Source organism: Mauremys reevesii, linkage group 5, assembly GCF_016161935.1.
Source record: "Mauremys reevesii isolate NIE-2019 linkage group 5, ASM1616193v1, whole genome shotgun sequence".
NCBI lineage: Eukaryota > Metazoa > Chordata > Testudines > Geoemydidae > Mauremys > Mauremys reevesii.
In genome coordinates, this window is record NC_052627.1 from 56,403,613 (window position 1) to 56,419,714 (window position 16,102).

Genomic DNA, 16,102 nt, shown 5'->3' on the forward strand with positions numbered 1-16,102 from the left:
ACACACACACAGATATAGCCTCTGATCACTCTCAATAAATTTCCATACCAACTGTCTGATGGTAAGAGAACCCTGCTCCCAGAATCCTCTAGCAAATTCAAACGTGTGAAGCCATACCAAACTCATGTTCACCACATTCATTCATATCAATCACAATAATTCATAATAATTTGGTACCGTCCCAACAATGAACGCAGCTATTCTCCTTGCATTCAGGGGTTAATGCATGTGTTCTTTGTAATCCTGGGCTTTATTCTGCTCCCACTCAAGTGGATGGAAAAACTTCCATGGTGTAGGATCAAGCCAACAGTGAAGGTGAAGACCAGATGCTTAGGTGAAATGTGGCTTTGGAACTTGAGTTTTGATTTAGTAGAAAAGGGATTAGACAATGCCACAAAGATAGTTGGTCCTCGAGTATTATCCTGTGAATACATTAGGTTTTAGGTAGCCCATTTATCAGCTGCCATGAAGAGATGCACATACATGTCCTAAATCTGTTGTGGGGAAATTCTTTTGGCTTGTGTAGGACATACTTTGTTGGGGATGATAGAATGATTCCATAGGGGAGAAGCATTGCAATGTGTTCTGTACAAGTACTCTCTTCTCCAATCGGGTTAACTTTCTTAGATTTTATTCATTATACATAATACTTTTAAAAAAAGAGACATTGAATCAATTTTTTAGGTTTGTCAAAATATTTAAAGCTAAAGGTATAAATAATGATTTTTGATAAACCAATTTCTTGAAATGATCATTAAAAAAATTGTTAAAAAATAATTTAAAAAATGTATAGCTTAAAAATTGATTTTTTGTAGTCATATCGTTTATTTAATAAACGACAAGTTCACATGAAACTTCTCCTCATATGATTTTCACTTTATTTTAAAAGGGAATATCATGGAATTATTTAAACAAGACCTGAAATACGGTTATTGTCTTTTTGGCTGTTTGTTGAGGGTTTTCCATCAGAAAGTCTCTGTGCGCATTTTAGTTTTATGGGTGTGTTTTAAGAATTGGGGCTTTCCTTCAAAAATCTACAGTGCATATAGCAAGTATTCAAATATTCAAGATCCTTCAGGACATGTTCCAATGAGCTGAAAATTTTTTAGGATTAGTCTGCCTTGCTTTGCAGTAAATAATCTTAAACCACATTCTTCTCCTGCCAACATATGTGTCTAATTATGGGTCCAATCCTGCAAAGACTTACTACTGTGAATAGACTCCCTGAAGTCACTACACCTTGTAGCAAGTACTTGCAGGATTGGTTCTGTACAAATATAAGAGAGCAAAAAAGAAAAAATTCTCTAGAAAATGTAACAAAGGTGCCTACTCCTGGAATTCTTCCTCAGTTTGTCCTGAGTGAGCCCTGTCTGTAGGGTTAGGTGCAATATTACTTTCTACCAAGAAAGCAGCACTAGATTGGCCTTGAATCTTTGTATCTTTGGGCATGTCTACATGAACACTTCCTGCACAGCAAGCAGGAGTGTAACTCTGCAGCATTCCAACATGCTGCACACTGACTGTCCTGTGGTCCCTGCTGATATGTGCAAAAAGTTCCCTAGTGTGTGCTGACGTACTGTGGTTTGAAACAGAAGTAGGTGAAAATACATTAGGGAATGTGTAGAGCATAGCAGCAGGATCCACCCAGAGAGCTGGTGTGAAGCATGCTGGAACGCTGTAAATTTACACCTCAGCTTGCTGCATATAGTGTTTGTGTAGACATGCCATCTGTGAGAAAAAGACAAATATATTATTAATTGTTCTTAAAACCTTTTCAAACTGTTTTTCCTTTTAGGTGCACAGTTGGATAACATAGGGTTCACAATTCTGAGAAAATGCATCAGTGCCGTTGAAACACGAGGTAATGATCAACTCAGCCAAGTGCTACTGCTCATGAGGGAAGGGCAAAGATGACTGGGGCCTGCAAGAAGGTGGGAGTGTTGTGTGAGTGTGGATCTAATATAAAGTCTCGCCTGGCCCATTGTAGAGCTTGGAGAAGGTGGAGGCCAGATGCAGAAGAAGAATCTGTCCAGCCCTTCCATTTTAGCTGTTGCTGTGCTCCAGGTAGAATCATAGAACCATAGGGTTAGAAGGGACCGCAAGGGTTATTTTGTCTAACCCACTGCCAAGATGCAGGATTTGTTGGGTCTAAGGGAGAATCTGCTCTTGTGTATATGAAAATGTGTCCTGTACTCCTGAGGAATCCCTGGTGGAGGGTCTGTAGGTATATTCTTCCTCACTCTTGTGTCAGGCCTCATGCAATCCCAGTGTTTGTAGAAAGTAGGTTAGATATTTGCCAGTGGTTACTGAGACACCATCCAGGGATTTGTGTAGTTCCTACTCCTCACTCTGCAGGCTATAAGGGGCTTAATATGCTACTAATTAAGCTTTTACTTTTTATTTATTTATTTAGACTTGTCTTTCAAGAGAACAATGTTGAGTGAGGCAGGACAGTGAAATAAACTAATATGTGTTCATGTTTTCCTTTTGAAGAGGAGATTAAATTAAAATGGATAATTTACTACCCTCTTTGTTCTTCTTGATGTGAAAAGAGCAATTGGAATTGGAGTTGTCTAGTCTTTCCATACTGGAGCTCTGTGCAACATTAGTTGCACAGAGCAGAAGATTAGTATCTTTCCGTTATATCACTTTCCTTACTTTCAGGATACAGTGGTGTAAAACAGTAGTTCTGTCACATCTGCTGTCAGTGCAAGGTCCTTCTTGTTAAGCAAAGTTTTCTACTTGTGTACTTAGAATACCATATAACTGATGAATACAAGTAGTTTTGTGAAGTTGGGAACTTAACCATTAATAACAAAGAATAATCTCAGGAACTGTTTTCACTTGGATTTTAACATCAATCCACTCTGATAGGTTTTTGAATAATTTCAGGTTAGACCAGATATGAACTGACATTATTTTGGGCTTTATAGTTTTTCAAATAGTTGTCAGATTTCCTTAGCTTAATCCATCATTTTAATTATTTTAGTTATCTAGATGAGTGGTTCTCAACCTGTGGTCTGCGGACCCCCTGGGGGTCCATGGACTATGTCTAAGGGGTTTATGAAACACTTACATTGAAAACTGACTGAACAGAATTCAACTATATATATAAACAATAGATTTCCAAATGAGTCTGCACCTCCATTTGAAATCTAGGGCTCCACAAATCAAAAATGGTTGAGAACCACTGATCTAGATTAAAATACTAGATTTATGTGTGTCGTCATTTAAAAAAAAATGCTGATAAAATGTAAATAAGTCTTAAAACACATACTTTTCTCCACAGGAGTGAGGAAGTAGCAAGCTACTTTATCAACAATTACATATAAGTTGTATAATTATGTTACTATTAGAAATGGGGCTGGTAGCCTGGCCTATTATTAGGGTTGCCTGAACTTATAAAACCCTGTTTTCAGTTGTTTATAACGTTGCCAAAAACGGGACATCTGGTCACCCTAACTCTGAACATACTTAAGATATAGTTGAAAACAAAATCTTGCCTTGTGTATGACATGTGCTGTTGCTCTGATAGGGATAGATCAGTTTATGCACTGTTACACCCATACATCTCTAATGATGTCTGTTGAGCTGTATGAGCGTAAGTGGTGACAGAATTTAGGCAAGTCTCCTTGATGTACCTTTATTATAATAATAATATGAAGAAAACTATTACCCTTTAAACCTCCAGATTTTATACCTAGGTAAGAGAAGATGCACTAAATTCAACCTTATAACAACTTTCACTGTGAATATTTTACAGTAAGCTGCTAAAGGAAGTAATGTTCAATAAAAGAAAATAGAAGACAGATGCTCCTCAGAGTCTGTGTCTGTATGCCATGTTTTATCTCTTTTAATCATAATGGGTGTGAGGTTGGTGTGGGAGGAAAGAGAGGACAGTCTAGTGTGGGTGGAAACTGAGAATAGTCTTGTCATGTCATAGCAGAAAACTGGTTTGCAAAGAAAAAAAAAGAAGAAAATGAAAACATTGAGCATTAAATTGTCAATGGCTGAATGATTTTCTCAGTTGTGTTATTCATTTTATCAAGTTGAGAAGAAATAATTCACTTTGAATTAAAAAAAAACTACTTCAATTAAAAGTAGTATTAGCTAGTAGACTAGAATTCTTGTGAGCTGATGTATAAGGATATTTACTAATTTACTAGATTAGAAAACTTGAGGTATTAAATCAGCATTATGAGCATGAGCACAACTCTGATGGGATTTTCAACCATATACTGTATCTGAGAGCAAAACTGGATGTTTATTATTCCATTATTTACAGTTCAGCACCTTAGTGGATAATAAAAATGAGAGAGAAAAAAGATTATAGAAACATCAGAGCGCTGTTCTTCCGATAGGAAAAAGTGTAAGTGTGTGTGTGTGTGTGTGAGAGTGAGTGAGAGAGAGACTGTACTTCCTCTGAGCACTCATTAGGGTGGCATTCTGTAAAATGCCAGTGCTAAGGGTTAATAACAAATTTCCACTGTGTTAGTAATTGGTACTGCGGCAACACCTATTCTAAGATGTAGGGACAGATGGCAGCAGTGAGCTGTCATCTCAGTTTTTCCTCAGTAAGGATTTTTATTTCACTGAGGAGAAAATAGGGAACTTTCCCATAGGAACAACCTGGAATTACCTTGATTTGTCAGTATGCGTGTGTAAGCACATCTGTAGTACATAATTGAACAGAAAACATAAGTAAAACGTGTTGTTTCTGCAGCTGTATTAATAGCCCACATTAGCAATATGTATAAAAAAAACCCTCATCTAAGTTGTACGTTGTTGGTAGACACACCCTCCCTGCTATGGCATACATTTGAGACAGGGGGACTTGTTTTACTTATAGTAAATTTGTTTATTGGCATGCCTAGCAAACCATGTGTGTCCAGTTCAAGCCCTGGTATTCTGAGAGCCAGTCACCCATAATTCGTGTAAATATAAAAAAGAATTAGAACATGCACTGTGGAGCCTTGCAGCTCTCAATGCTGTTAATAGTGCTTGGTTCAAAGGCCACTACTGCTGGCTGAACCAATCAGAATTTGTATTCTAGTTGGCAATAAGCTAACGCTCTAAAACGAAACACCTTGTCAATCGCTCAGTGATTACGAAAACATTTTCCACAGTTATCAGTCTCAGGTACTCTGCAGCATTTAAACTTTCAGATCTGAAATCACATGATTTCAAACTGTGTTTGTGTTTTATTTAAAATTTCATTAAAGTAAAAACGGTGTTGAGAAGCATTAATTCCCCTCTGCACCTCTCATTATGCATTAGCAATTAGCTCTGCTTCTTTCAGGTTGATGAATTTGAACTTGATCAATTATCTGATAGTAATTACCAGTGCAGAGTGATTACTATTGCTAAAGTGGCATTCTAGTTTCAATATTACTGTCATTTCAGACACTTCACAGCAGTACATCTGTTTTTAAAACCAAACAAGGGTTGCTGTGGCTTGTCCTAAATTATTTTTAAGCCTAAGGTACCAACATTTTTTGAGTCAGCACAATTTTGTTCTTACTAGTTTTAATGTTAGCAGTGCAGTAAATCAATATACAACCTGACAGCTTGAACTTCCGAGATGAGCAAAAACAATAAGATAGATTTGATTGTAAGAATGTTGCTTCAACTTTTCCTTGTTTCTTGCATACAATGCAGAAGATTTGTTCTGCAGCACTAGAAACTAAAGTTGGATCCTCCTGCAAAAAGGCCTAGTGCCATTTGGCAAAGCATTAGAAAGTTGGATATTCTTGTGAGACATCTATACATCTTTGGGCTGGAGTTCCCAGGGAATCCCAAGGAAAATTCAAGCAGGAACTGCTCTTTACTTTGCATCCTCTCCAGTCCCCCAAGATTTCCAGTGCTTCCTAGTTTTGGGTGGGTCAGAAATTATTGTAATTGTTTCCTGCTGGCAATTTTCTAAGTGGTCTGTAGTACATGTGTGGTTGTGATCTTAATCTTAAACATGGGGCTCTGGAAAACCGAGAGGTATGGGAAGTTACTTTTTGTATATGTAAATTCATGTTATAATATCATTAGATCTGTGGCCATCTAGACAATAAGAAGAAAACCGAAGAAGAAAATCTAGAAGACCCTTTACTTTTCAAACATCAGGATCTTTTGACCACTGAGTATACTAGATGATGGTGGTGGTGGTGGTGTCTCATTTGTGAAGCTGCTAGAGTAATTCATTAAGAATAATATTTATAGTAAATGATACTTATGATTTTTTAAGATATTTATCTAATATTCAGGTATAAGTTTTCCATTATTTGACTAGTTCTGCTTGTTTTTTCTTTTGCTCTGTGTTGGAACCATCTGTTGTTGAATCTGGGAGTTCTCCACAGGTCTCATGTCTCTGTATGTTGTATTCTTTAATTAATAATAATAATAATAATAATAATAAATGAAAAATAAAAGCCAATCACGCAAAACCTACCCTGTAGTTATAAAGAGAAAATAAAGATTGTTCTCACAGTATATATACCTTGGGGCATGTCTGCATTTCCACTTCTAGGTCCTATGAAACCAGGAAGTACCAAGCTTGTTGTTGTAAATTGGATTGCCTGATAACCCCAAAGTCTCAATCAGGTTCTCAGCCCTATTGTGCTATGTTGTGTACAGACATGTAAAAAAGGGTGGGGTAAAGGGATTCAACATACAAGCAGTGTGATGATGGGCATACAACATCTGGATTTTTTTTACTTTTTTGATCTTCTTTACATTTTTATTTATGCTAAAAAATCTTAGTTTTTTGGAGGGAGGTTATGTGAGATTTCAGTAAGGGGAGAGAGGGAATGTTGGAGTGAAAAGGGACTGAATAGAGGGGGAAGGGGCAAAGGGGAAGAAAGAGAAAGGGGGTGAAAGGAAAGTGAACAGCATAATGGCATGTTGAGTGAGGCTGGGCAGCTAAATGGTTGCAGTGGAAGAGGAGTGGGGTTGGATGGAATATGAGCAACTATCAATGTCAATACAGAAAACGAGAGTGGGGAACAAGAGAAGATATCCAGTGTCCATGTTCCAGAGCTGAGTAAATTAAGATAGTGGGAGGCTGTGGATGCTCATCTGGCTGTTGAGGTTGCACCCCACAAAAAGGACAGGAGAGAAACTTCTGGCCTCAGTCCTGAAGTTGGGTTCATCTGGGTATACCCAGTGTGGGAAGCACAGTGGGTTGGAATGATACCTTTTATCTTAAGGAAAGAGCATTGTTTACTGATGTGAAAAAAGTTTGGTTTGAATTTTTAGGAAAGAGCTCGTAGAACAGGGAGGAAAAACAAACCTTAAAACTATTCACAAACTCCTAAATGGTCTGTCAGTGCATTGCAAAAAATGTGCATGCACCTTTTTCCTGAAGACCAACATTTTATTTAGCTTGGATTTATTTTAATGGACAGCAAAAAAGAGGATTGTTGACAAGTAAGAAGCGACAAAGAGTTCTGTGGCACCTCATAGACTAACAGACGTATTGGAGCATGAGCTTTCGTGGGTGAATATCCGCTTCGTCAGATGCATGTGGTGGAAATTTCCAGAGGCAGGTATAAATATGCAGGCAAGAATCAGTTTAGAGATAACGAGGTTAGTTCAGTCAAGGAGGATGAGGCCCTCTTCTAGCAGCTGAGGTGTGAACACCGAGGGAGGAGAAACTGCTTGCCTCATAACCTAAGTCGTGCAGAACTCAATGCCATCCACAGCCTCAGAAACAATCCTAACATTATAATCAAAGAGTCTGATAAAGGATGTGCTGTCGTCATCATGAACAGGTCTGGACTACCAAAAAGAGGCTGCCAGACAACTCTCCAATACCAAATTCTACAGGTGACTTTCCTCAGATCTCACTGAGGAATATACTAAGAAACTGCACCATCTACTCAGGACACTCCCTACACTAACACAGGAACAAATCAACATATCCTTAGAGCTACGACTGGGGTTATTGTATCTACTACCCAAGATCCACAAACCTGGTAACCCTGGATGCCCCATCATCTCTGGAATTGGCACTCTCACTGAGAGACTGTCCAGATATGTGGAGACTTTACTCAGAACCTACACCACCAGCACTCCCAGCTATCTCGGTGACACCACTGATTTCCTGAGAAAACTACAATGCATTGGTGATCTTCCAGAAAACACCATCCTAGCCACCATGGATGAGGAGGCGCTCTACACAAACATCCCACACACAGATGGAATACAAGTTGTCAGGAACAGTATCCCTGATGATGCCACAGCACAACTGGTTGCTGAGCTCTGTGACTTTATCCTCACGCACAATAATTTCAAATTTGGTGACAATATATACCTCCAGACCAGTGGCACCACTATGGGCACCCGCATGGCCCTACAATATGCCAACATTTTTATGGCTGACCTGGAACAACGCTTTCTCAGCTCTCATCCACTCACTCCCTTTCTCTACCTACGCTACATTGATGACATCTTCATCATCTGGACACATGGGAAGGAGACTCTGGAAGAATTCCACCATGATTTCAATAGCTTCCACCCCGCCATCAACCTCAGCCTGGACCAATCTACACGGGAGGTCCAATTCCTAGACACCACGGTACAAATAAGTGACAGTTACGTTAACACCACCCTATACCGAAAACCCACCCACCGCTATGCCTACCTTCATGCCTCCAGCTTCCATCCCAGACACACCACACGATCCATCGTCTATAGCCAAGCGCTGAGGTATAACCACATTTGCTCAAACCCCTCAGACAAAGACCAACACCTACAAAATCTTCACCAAGCATTCTCAAAACTACGATACCCACACGAGGAAATAAGGAAACAAATCAACAGAGCCAGACGTGTACCCAGAAGCCTCCTGCTGCAAGACAAGCCCAGAAAAGAAACCAACAGAATTCCTCTGGCCATCACCTACAGTCCTCAGCTAAAACCTCTCCAATGCATCATCAGTGATCTACAACCCATCCTGGACAATAATCCCTCGCTTTCACAGGTCTTGGGAGGCAGGCCAGTCCTCGCCCAAAGACAACTCACCAACCTTAAACATATTCTCACCAGCAACCACACACCGCACCATAGTCACTCTAACTCAGGAACCAATCCATGCAACAAACCTTGATGCCAACTTTGCCCACATATTTACACCAGCGACACCATCACAGGACCTAACCAGATCAGCCACATCATCACCAGTTCGTTCACTTGCACATCCACCAATGTTATATATGCCATCATGTGCCAGCAATGCCCCTCCACTATGTACATCGGCCAAACTTGGAAAATCCCTACGTAAAAGGATAAATGGACACAAGTCAAATATTAGGAATGGCAATATACAAAAACCTGTAGAACACTTCAACCTCCCTGGACACACAATAGCAGATTTAAAGGTAGCCATCCTGCAGCAAAAAAACTTCAGGACCAGACTTCAAAGAGAAACTGCTGAACTTCAGTTCATTTACAAATTTGACACCATCAGCTCAGGATTAAACAAAGACTGTGAATGGCTAGCCCACTACAAAAGCAGTTTCTCCTCCCTCGGTGTTCACACCTCAACTGCTAGAAGAGGGTCTCATCCTCCCTGATTGAACTAACCTCGTTATCTGTAAACTGATTCTTGCCTGCATATTTATACCTGCCTCTGGAAATTTCCACCACATGCGTCTGACGAAGTGGATATTCACCCACAAAAGTTTATGCTCTTACTTCTGTTAGTTTATAAGGTTCCACAGGACTCTTTGTCATTTTTTACAGATCCAGACTAACATGGCTACCCCTCTGATACTTTATTTGTAGTGTATTCCTGTTGTAGTCATGAGTGACAATGTGGTGAATGCAACTTTGATGAAAACTTCTTGTTTAGCATTTGAAAGTTTTTAAAGTTTTATTTGCTGTATATTTGAATCCGCTGACTGATCTGTTTTCTTCCTCAATAGGTATAAATGACCAAGGATTATACAGAGTTGTGGGGGTGAGTTCAAAGGTCCAGAGACTTCTGAGTTTGCTAATCGGTATGCCTCTATTTTATAACAACTTTTACCATGTTTTAATTTTGACTCATGGTTGATTTAATTTCAGTGTTGATTTTTATGTAATGTTTACATTTACTTATTCATTATTTTGGGTCAAATTTTATCTTGCCTTACTCAGGCAAATAGTTCTATCCTGCACTCACTGTGGCCTCTTGGCTAAGTAAGGCAAGCAAGTTTTAGCTGTTAGTATAAACAAAGAAAACAGCCAAAAGGACCTGTTGGGACAAATCATGGGTGTAGTATAAGTAGGTTTAAAGGAGCCTGAGTTTAAATTAATCTAATCTACACCCACAGTCTGGAAGTGTAGAAAAGCGATATATGGGAGGGGAGGGTTTCCTTTTTTACACCTTCCTGTTTTTTTGTCTTCTACCTTCTTTGGCTCATGGTGAGTAAATGACATGAACTTAAATTCCCTTCGGCCTGGTCTACACACAGAATTTGTATCAGGGTAAATGTCAATTAGAGATGTGAATTTTTTTTTCTTAAATAATATAGTTATCCAGATACAGGGCCTGGTATGGGCATAATTATATCAGTATAAATGTGCTTATACCAATATAGCTTTCTTCCATATGGGAAGGGGGGCTAAGCTATACCAGTATGAGCACATATATACTGATATAACTGCATCCACATTATGAGGGGTTGTACCACTTTACATACTGATATACTTAAAGTGGTATAACTCATGTGTGGACAAGGCCTTAAGCTTGGTCTACATTTAAAAGTTAGGCCGACATAGCTACTTTGGTCAGGGATGTGTGGGTGGGAGGGAACAACCCCTGACCAAGGTAGCTGTGATGACCTAGTATAGAGGCAGCTATGTTGATGGAAGAATACTTCATTCCATATAACCACTGTCATTGAGGGAGGTAGTTTTCCTAGTAGGGCTGTCAATTAATCGCAGTTAACTCACACGATTAACTAAAAATAAATAAATCGCGATTATCACAAATAAATTGCGATTAATCACACTGTTAAACAATAGAGTACCAATTGAAATGTATTAAATATGTTTGGATGTTTTTCCACATTTTCAAATATATCGATTTCAATTACTACATAAAACACAGTGTACAGTGATCACTTTATATTATTTTTTATTACAAATATTTGCACTATAAAAATGATTAAATAGTATTTTTCAGTTCACCTCATACAAGTACTGTAGTGCAATCTTTTTATCATGAAAGTTCAACTTACAAATGTAGGTTTTTTTGGTTACATAACTGCACTCAAAAACAAAACAATGTAAAACTTTAGAGTGTACAATCCTCCTTCTCATTCAGCCAGTCGTGAAGAGAATCAAGTTTGTTTGCGTTTACAGGAGATAATGCTGTCCACTTCTTAATTACAATGTTATCTGAAAATGAAAACAGGCATTTGCATGGCGCTGTTGTAGCTGGCGTTGCAAGATATTTACGTGCCAGATGCGCTAAAGATTTATATGCCTCTTCATGCTTTGGCCGTCATTCCAAAGAACATGCTTCCATGCTGATGAAGCTCATTAAAAGAACAACTGCGTTAATTAAATTTTTGACTGAACTACTTGGGGGACAATTGTATGTGTCCTGCTCTGTTTTACCTGCATTCTGCCATATATTTCACGTTATAGCAGTCTCGGATGAAGACCCAGCACATTTTCTTGTTAAGAACACTTTCACAGCAAATTTGACAAAATGCAAAGAAGATACCAATGTGAAATTTCTAAAGATAGCAACAGCATTTGACTCAAGATTTAAGAATCAGAAGTGCCTTCCAAAATCTGAGAGGGATGAGGTGTGGAGCATGCTTTCAGAAGTCTTAAAGGAGCAACACTCTGATGTGGAAACTACAGAACCCGAACCACCAAAAAAGAAAATTAATCTTCTGCTGGTGGCATCTGACTCAGATGATGAAAATGAACATGTGTCAATCCACACTGCTTTGGATCATTATCGAACAGAACCAGTCATCAGCATGGACGCATGTTCTCTGGAATGGTGGTTGAAGCATCAAGGGACATACAAATCTTTAGTGCATCTGGCATGTAAATATCTTGCGACACCAGGTACAACAGTGCCATGCAAATGCCTGTTCTCACTTTCAGGTGACATTGTAAACAAGAAGCAGGCAGCATTATCTTCTGCAAACATAAACGAACTTGTTTGAGCAATTGGCTGAACAAGAAGTAGGACTGAATGGACTTGTAGGCTCTAAAAGTTTTACATTGTTTTATTTTTGAATGGAGGGTTTTTTTTGTACATAATTCTACATTTGTAAATTCAACTTTCATGATAAAGAGATTGCACTATAGTACTTGTATTAGGTGAATTGAAAAATACTATTTCTTTTGTTTTTTACAGTGCAAATATTTAATATAGAATTAATATAAAGCGAGCACTGTACACTTTGTATTCTGTTTTGTAATTGAAATCAATATATTTAAAAATGTAGAAAACATCCAAAAATATTTAAATAAATAGTATTCTATTATTGTTGAACAGTGCAGTTAATCGCGATTAATTTTTTTGACAGCCCTAATTCCTATAGCAGTAGAAAAACCAATTGGTGTCTGCTGCGTCTGCACTATGGAGTTATGTCGGTTTAGCAACATAGCTATGCTGCTATAGTTTCCATCAACATACATCAACACTTAAAATGCTACAGCTGTGCCGCTGTTGCACTTCAGTGTAGACCAGCCCTCCAGATGTTTTAATGCGGACCTCGAGTTCCCGCCGGGGAGCGAGGTCCAGGGTTTGCCCTGCTCCTGTGCTCCAGCTAGGGAGTGGGGTCGGGGGCTTGCCCTGTTCCGCGAGGCTGCCAGAAACAGCGGCATGTCCCTGCTCCGGCTCCTACATGTAGGGGCAGCTAATGGGCTCCGAACACTGCCCCTTCAGTTCCCATTGTCTGGGAACCCTGTGGCCAATGGGGGCTGCAGGGGCGGTGCCTGCGGATGGGGCAGGGTGCAGAGCTGCCTAGCTGCGCCTTCACGTAGGAGCCGGAGTGGGGACATGCTGCTTCTTCTGGGAGCTGCTTAAGGTAAGCACCGCCCAGAGCCTGCACCCCTGTCCCCCTCCCACGCCTCAACCCCCTGCCCCAGCCCTGATCCCCGGCCCGTCCTCCGAACCCCTCTGTCCCAGCCCTGAGCAACCTCCTGCACCCCCAACCCCTCATCCCCAGGCCCATCCCAGAGCCTGCACCCGCAGCTGGAGCCCTCCCCCCAAACCCCAGCCCAGAGCTCCTCCCGCACCCTGAACTCATTTCTGGCTCCTCTCAAGAGCCCTCACCCCCTCCTCTACCCCAACTCCCAATTGCATGAGCATTCATCGCCCGCCATACAATTTCCATACCCGGATGTGGCCCTTGGGTCAAAAAGTTTGCCCACCCAGGTGTAGATGGGAGCGGTTCTCCTGTTGCTGTAGGTAATCCATCCCCCTGAAAGGCGGTAACTAGGTTGACAGAAGAATTCTTCAGGTGACCTAGCACTGTCTACACTGGGGGTTAGGTCGGCTTAACTACATCTGTCTGCGGTGTGTATTTTTTACCTGCCACCCCGAGAGACATAGCTATGCTGATGTAACTTTTCAGTGTAGACCAGTCAATGATCATAGTCTACGCTACAGACCTGTATCAATATAACTGCATTACTCCAGGGTATGGAAAATCCACACATAGTTATAGCGGCCTAACCCCCATGTAGACAGCGCTATGTTGACAGGAGAGTTTCTGCCATCGACATAGCAGCCACCTCTCAAGGAGGTGGAGGTGGATTAACTATGCTGACAGGAGAAGTGCTGTATGTGAAGACAAGCCTTCATTTAGACTTCCTCACACGCATTTAGCAATGGGTAGCTTATACATCACCCTATATAACCACTCTGAATTGGGCTCATCACACTAATGCCACCGAAATATTTTTTTTCTTTTTCTTCTGGAAAACTTAATACTCATTTAGTCCCAGTAGTCAGACTTTTCCTGCCACCCCATTGCCTTCAGAAAAGTGCTGGCATTTGGCTGAATTTCCTCACCTGCTTAGTATCTTACACCAAAGTTATAGCCATGACTGCACAATGTGCAACATTTCCAAATTTCCTGTCCAGAGCACTGACAGTACATGCAGTTGGACAAGACCACAGGGATTAGTTCATTTTTATGGAGCTTCCAAACCTGTCACTTGACAGCAAGGGTCTGATTCTCAGGGATTCATTGGTATTCAGAGAAGCTTGTTTGCAGTTTGCACCAGGCTCTTCTCCAGAACCATGCATGCTCCATCTGTGCTGATAACACAGTGTTCTTTGGCACAGCAAACTGGAGGAAACCAGAAAGTGAATTCATTTCATTACCCCAGACATTATGTGAATGACAAAGCGCTTTTATATTATACGCTGCTGTCAATTCAGTGCCACCTGTAAGTCTTTTTTATTTATTTATTTATTTTTAAAAGCAGGCTGTCTCTTCAGGAGTGCTGATAAGATTTCAGGCTTGAGGGCCTGTATGTCATATCAGTCTGTCATAATGACCTTGCTAAATATTAATTTATATGATATCTTACTTTAATCAATATTAACAATGCCCTGAGGTACTCTGACAATGCATGTAAACCTGTCTGTATTTTAAAGCGTTGTAACAAGAAGGGAGTGTCAGGAAGCATAAACCAAGATTAATATAAACAAGCAACACACGACAGATTCTGATGGCTGTTTAGCTGTGTTGGAATTAAAGACTCAGTAAGCAATAACCCTTTTTTAGCCATTAGCCACAGGAACAATTACCTGTCATCAGTTGAAGAACCTCATTAGAATGCATTTTCTACCATGGGCTGTTTTTGTTTTTCTACTCACTGGTTTATCTAGGGTGTGCAGTTTTGGCAGTCAGATTTTCCTCCCTACCATTAGTGGTTCCAAATTAAAATAGACTCAGGTTCCAGTGGTTCAGTAGCAGCTGGAAGAGTTTAATGGGGATTCCAGCATCTGATTTTACTTAATTTTTAAATTAGAAACACTTTTTTGCTCCTTTCCAAGATTCATGTGATGATTTGGAATGGAAAGATTATACTAATGTCAAGACAGCAAGAAACATCAAATAGAGAACATGTAATGTTATAGCTAGGTGCCCCTCCCCTCTCCTAATAGTTCACTGAAAGTATCATGATGTGATCTTGTTTGCATACTTATTTTTATGTGGTCTCGAGGAAGATTAGAGAAGGGTTTCTTTTTGTTATATAGTGCAGAAGAATCAAAAACATCTGATTAATCTATACCCCGTTGTCTTTGAGTTTAAATATCCTTGATAAAATTCTCCCTCCAGTGTCATTAAGAATAAAACAAAACCCCATCTTTGATTATCTCTGATTTAACTTCCATGGTATTAACTTTTTTAAATAAGATCTCAAAGAGTTTTCAAGCTACTTTTATTTATCATGGACCATCCAATGCATGTGGTCCAGAATGCAAAAAGATTAAAATAGACTTCAGATGCTAGGAATGGGTGGTGTTAGCATATAGCCTTTCTGTCTCTTTTTGGAAAAGACATAGAACCAGAAGAAGAGGTATATGGAAGGAAGGTGGAAAGACCTTAATTATGGGCCTGTTTCTGTAATACTCTCAAGGAGTCCCACCTGCCAGAGTAAAAGTTTGTGGAATCAAGCCTTGCTTATGATCATAAATTAAATTCAGTTAAAAGAAAAAACATGTAATTCTGTAAAACAGTATGTTCATTCTGTAACTGACTTACTCCTTGAATTTGTCTGTAACCTATATAGTGCCATGTTGTTCTGATTTTCAGCAATAGTCTTATTTAAATATGAACGGCAAAGGCTAACATTTTGTAAACAAAGTTCTCATTTTTGCCTGAAATGGATATTAAGTTAATCTTCTAACTTATTATAAACACGGATACAGAGTCACTAGTTTGAAGGTGTCAGGACTCTCAGTCTTAAGCCTTTCATACTGCACTGTTGTTGTGCAGCCAGCTGGATACTCAATTCCACTCACTACTTCGTGTACGATTCACAGAATAAATAGTGTGTTATTTAAGTGCAAAAATCTACAAAGAAACATGTATTTATAAAGTGACTTTATGACGAGGTGACCATTAAAATCTTGTATATT

The 16,102-nt window shown here is 39.6% G+C and overlaps 1 protein-coding gene across 1 annotated transcript in view; it reads left to right on the forward strand.

Annotated features, from left to right (window-relative positions):
• The window catches only part of ARHGAP10 (Rho GTPase activating protein 10), a 217,819-nt gene that overhangs the window by 123,616 nt on the left and 78,101 nt on the right, over positions 1–16,102 (forward strand). Inside the window, exons 13-14 of the mRNA XM_039541772.1 lie at positions 1,796–1,861; positions 9,915–9,989. Of these exons, the coding sequence (XP_039397706.1) occupies positions 1,796–1,861; positions 9,915–9,989 (141 nt within the window). The remainder of the gene's footprint in view (positions 1–1,795; positions 1,862–9,914; positions 9,990–16,102) is intronic.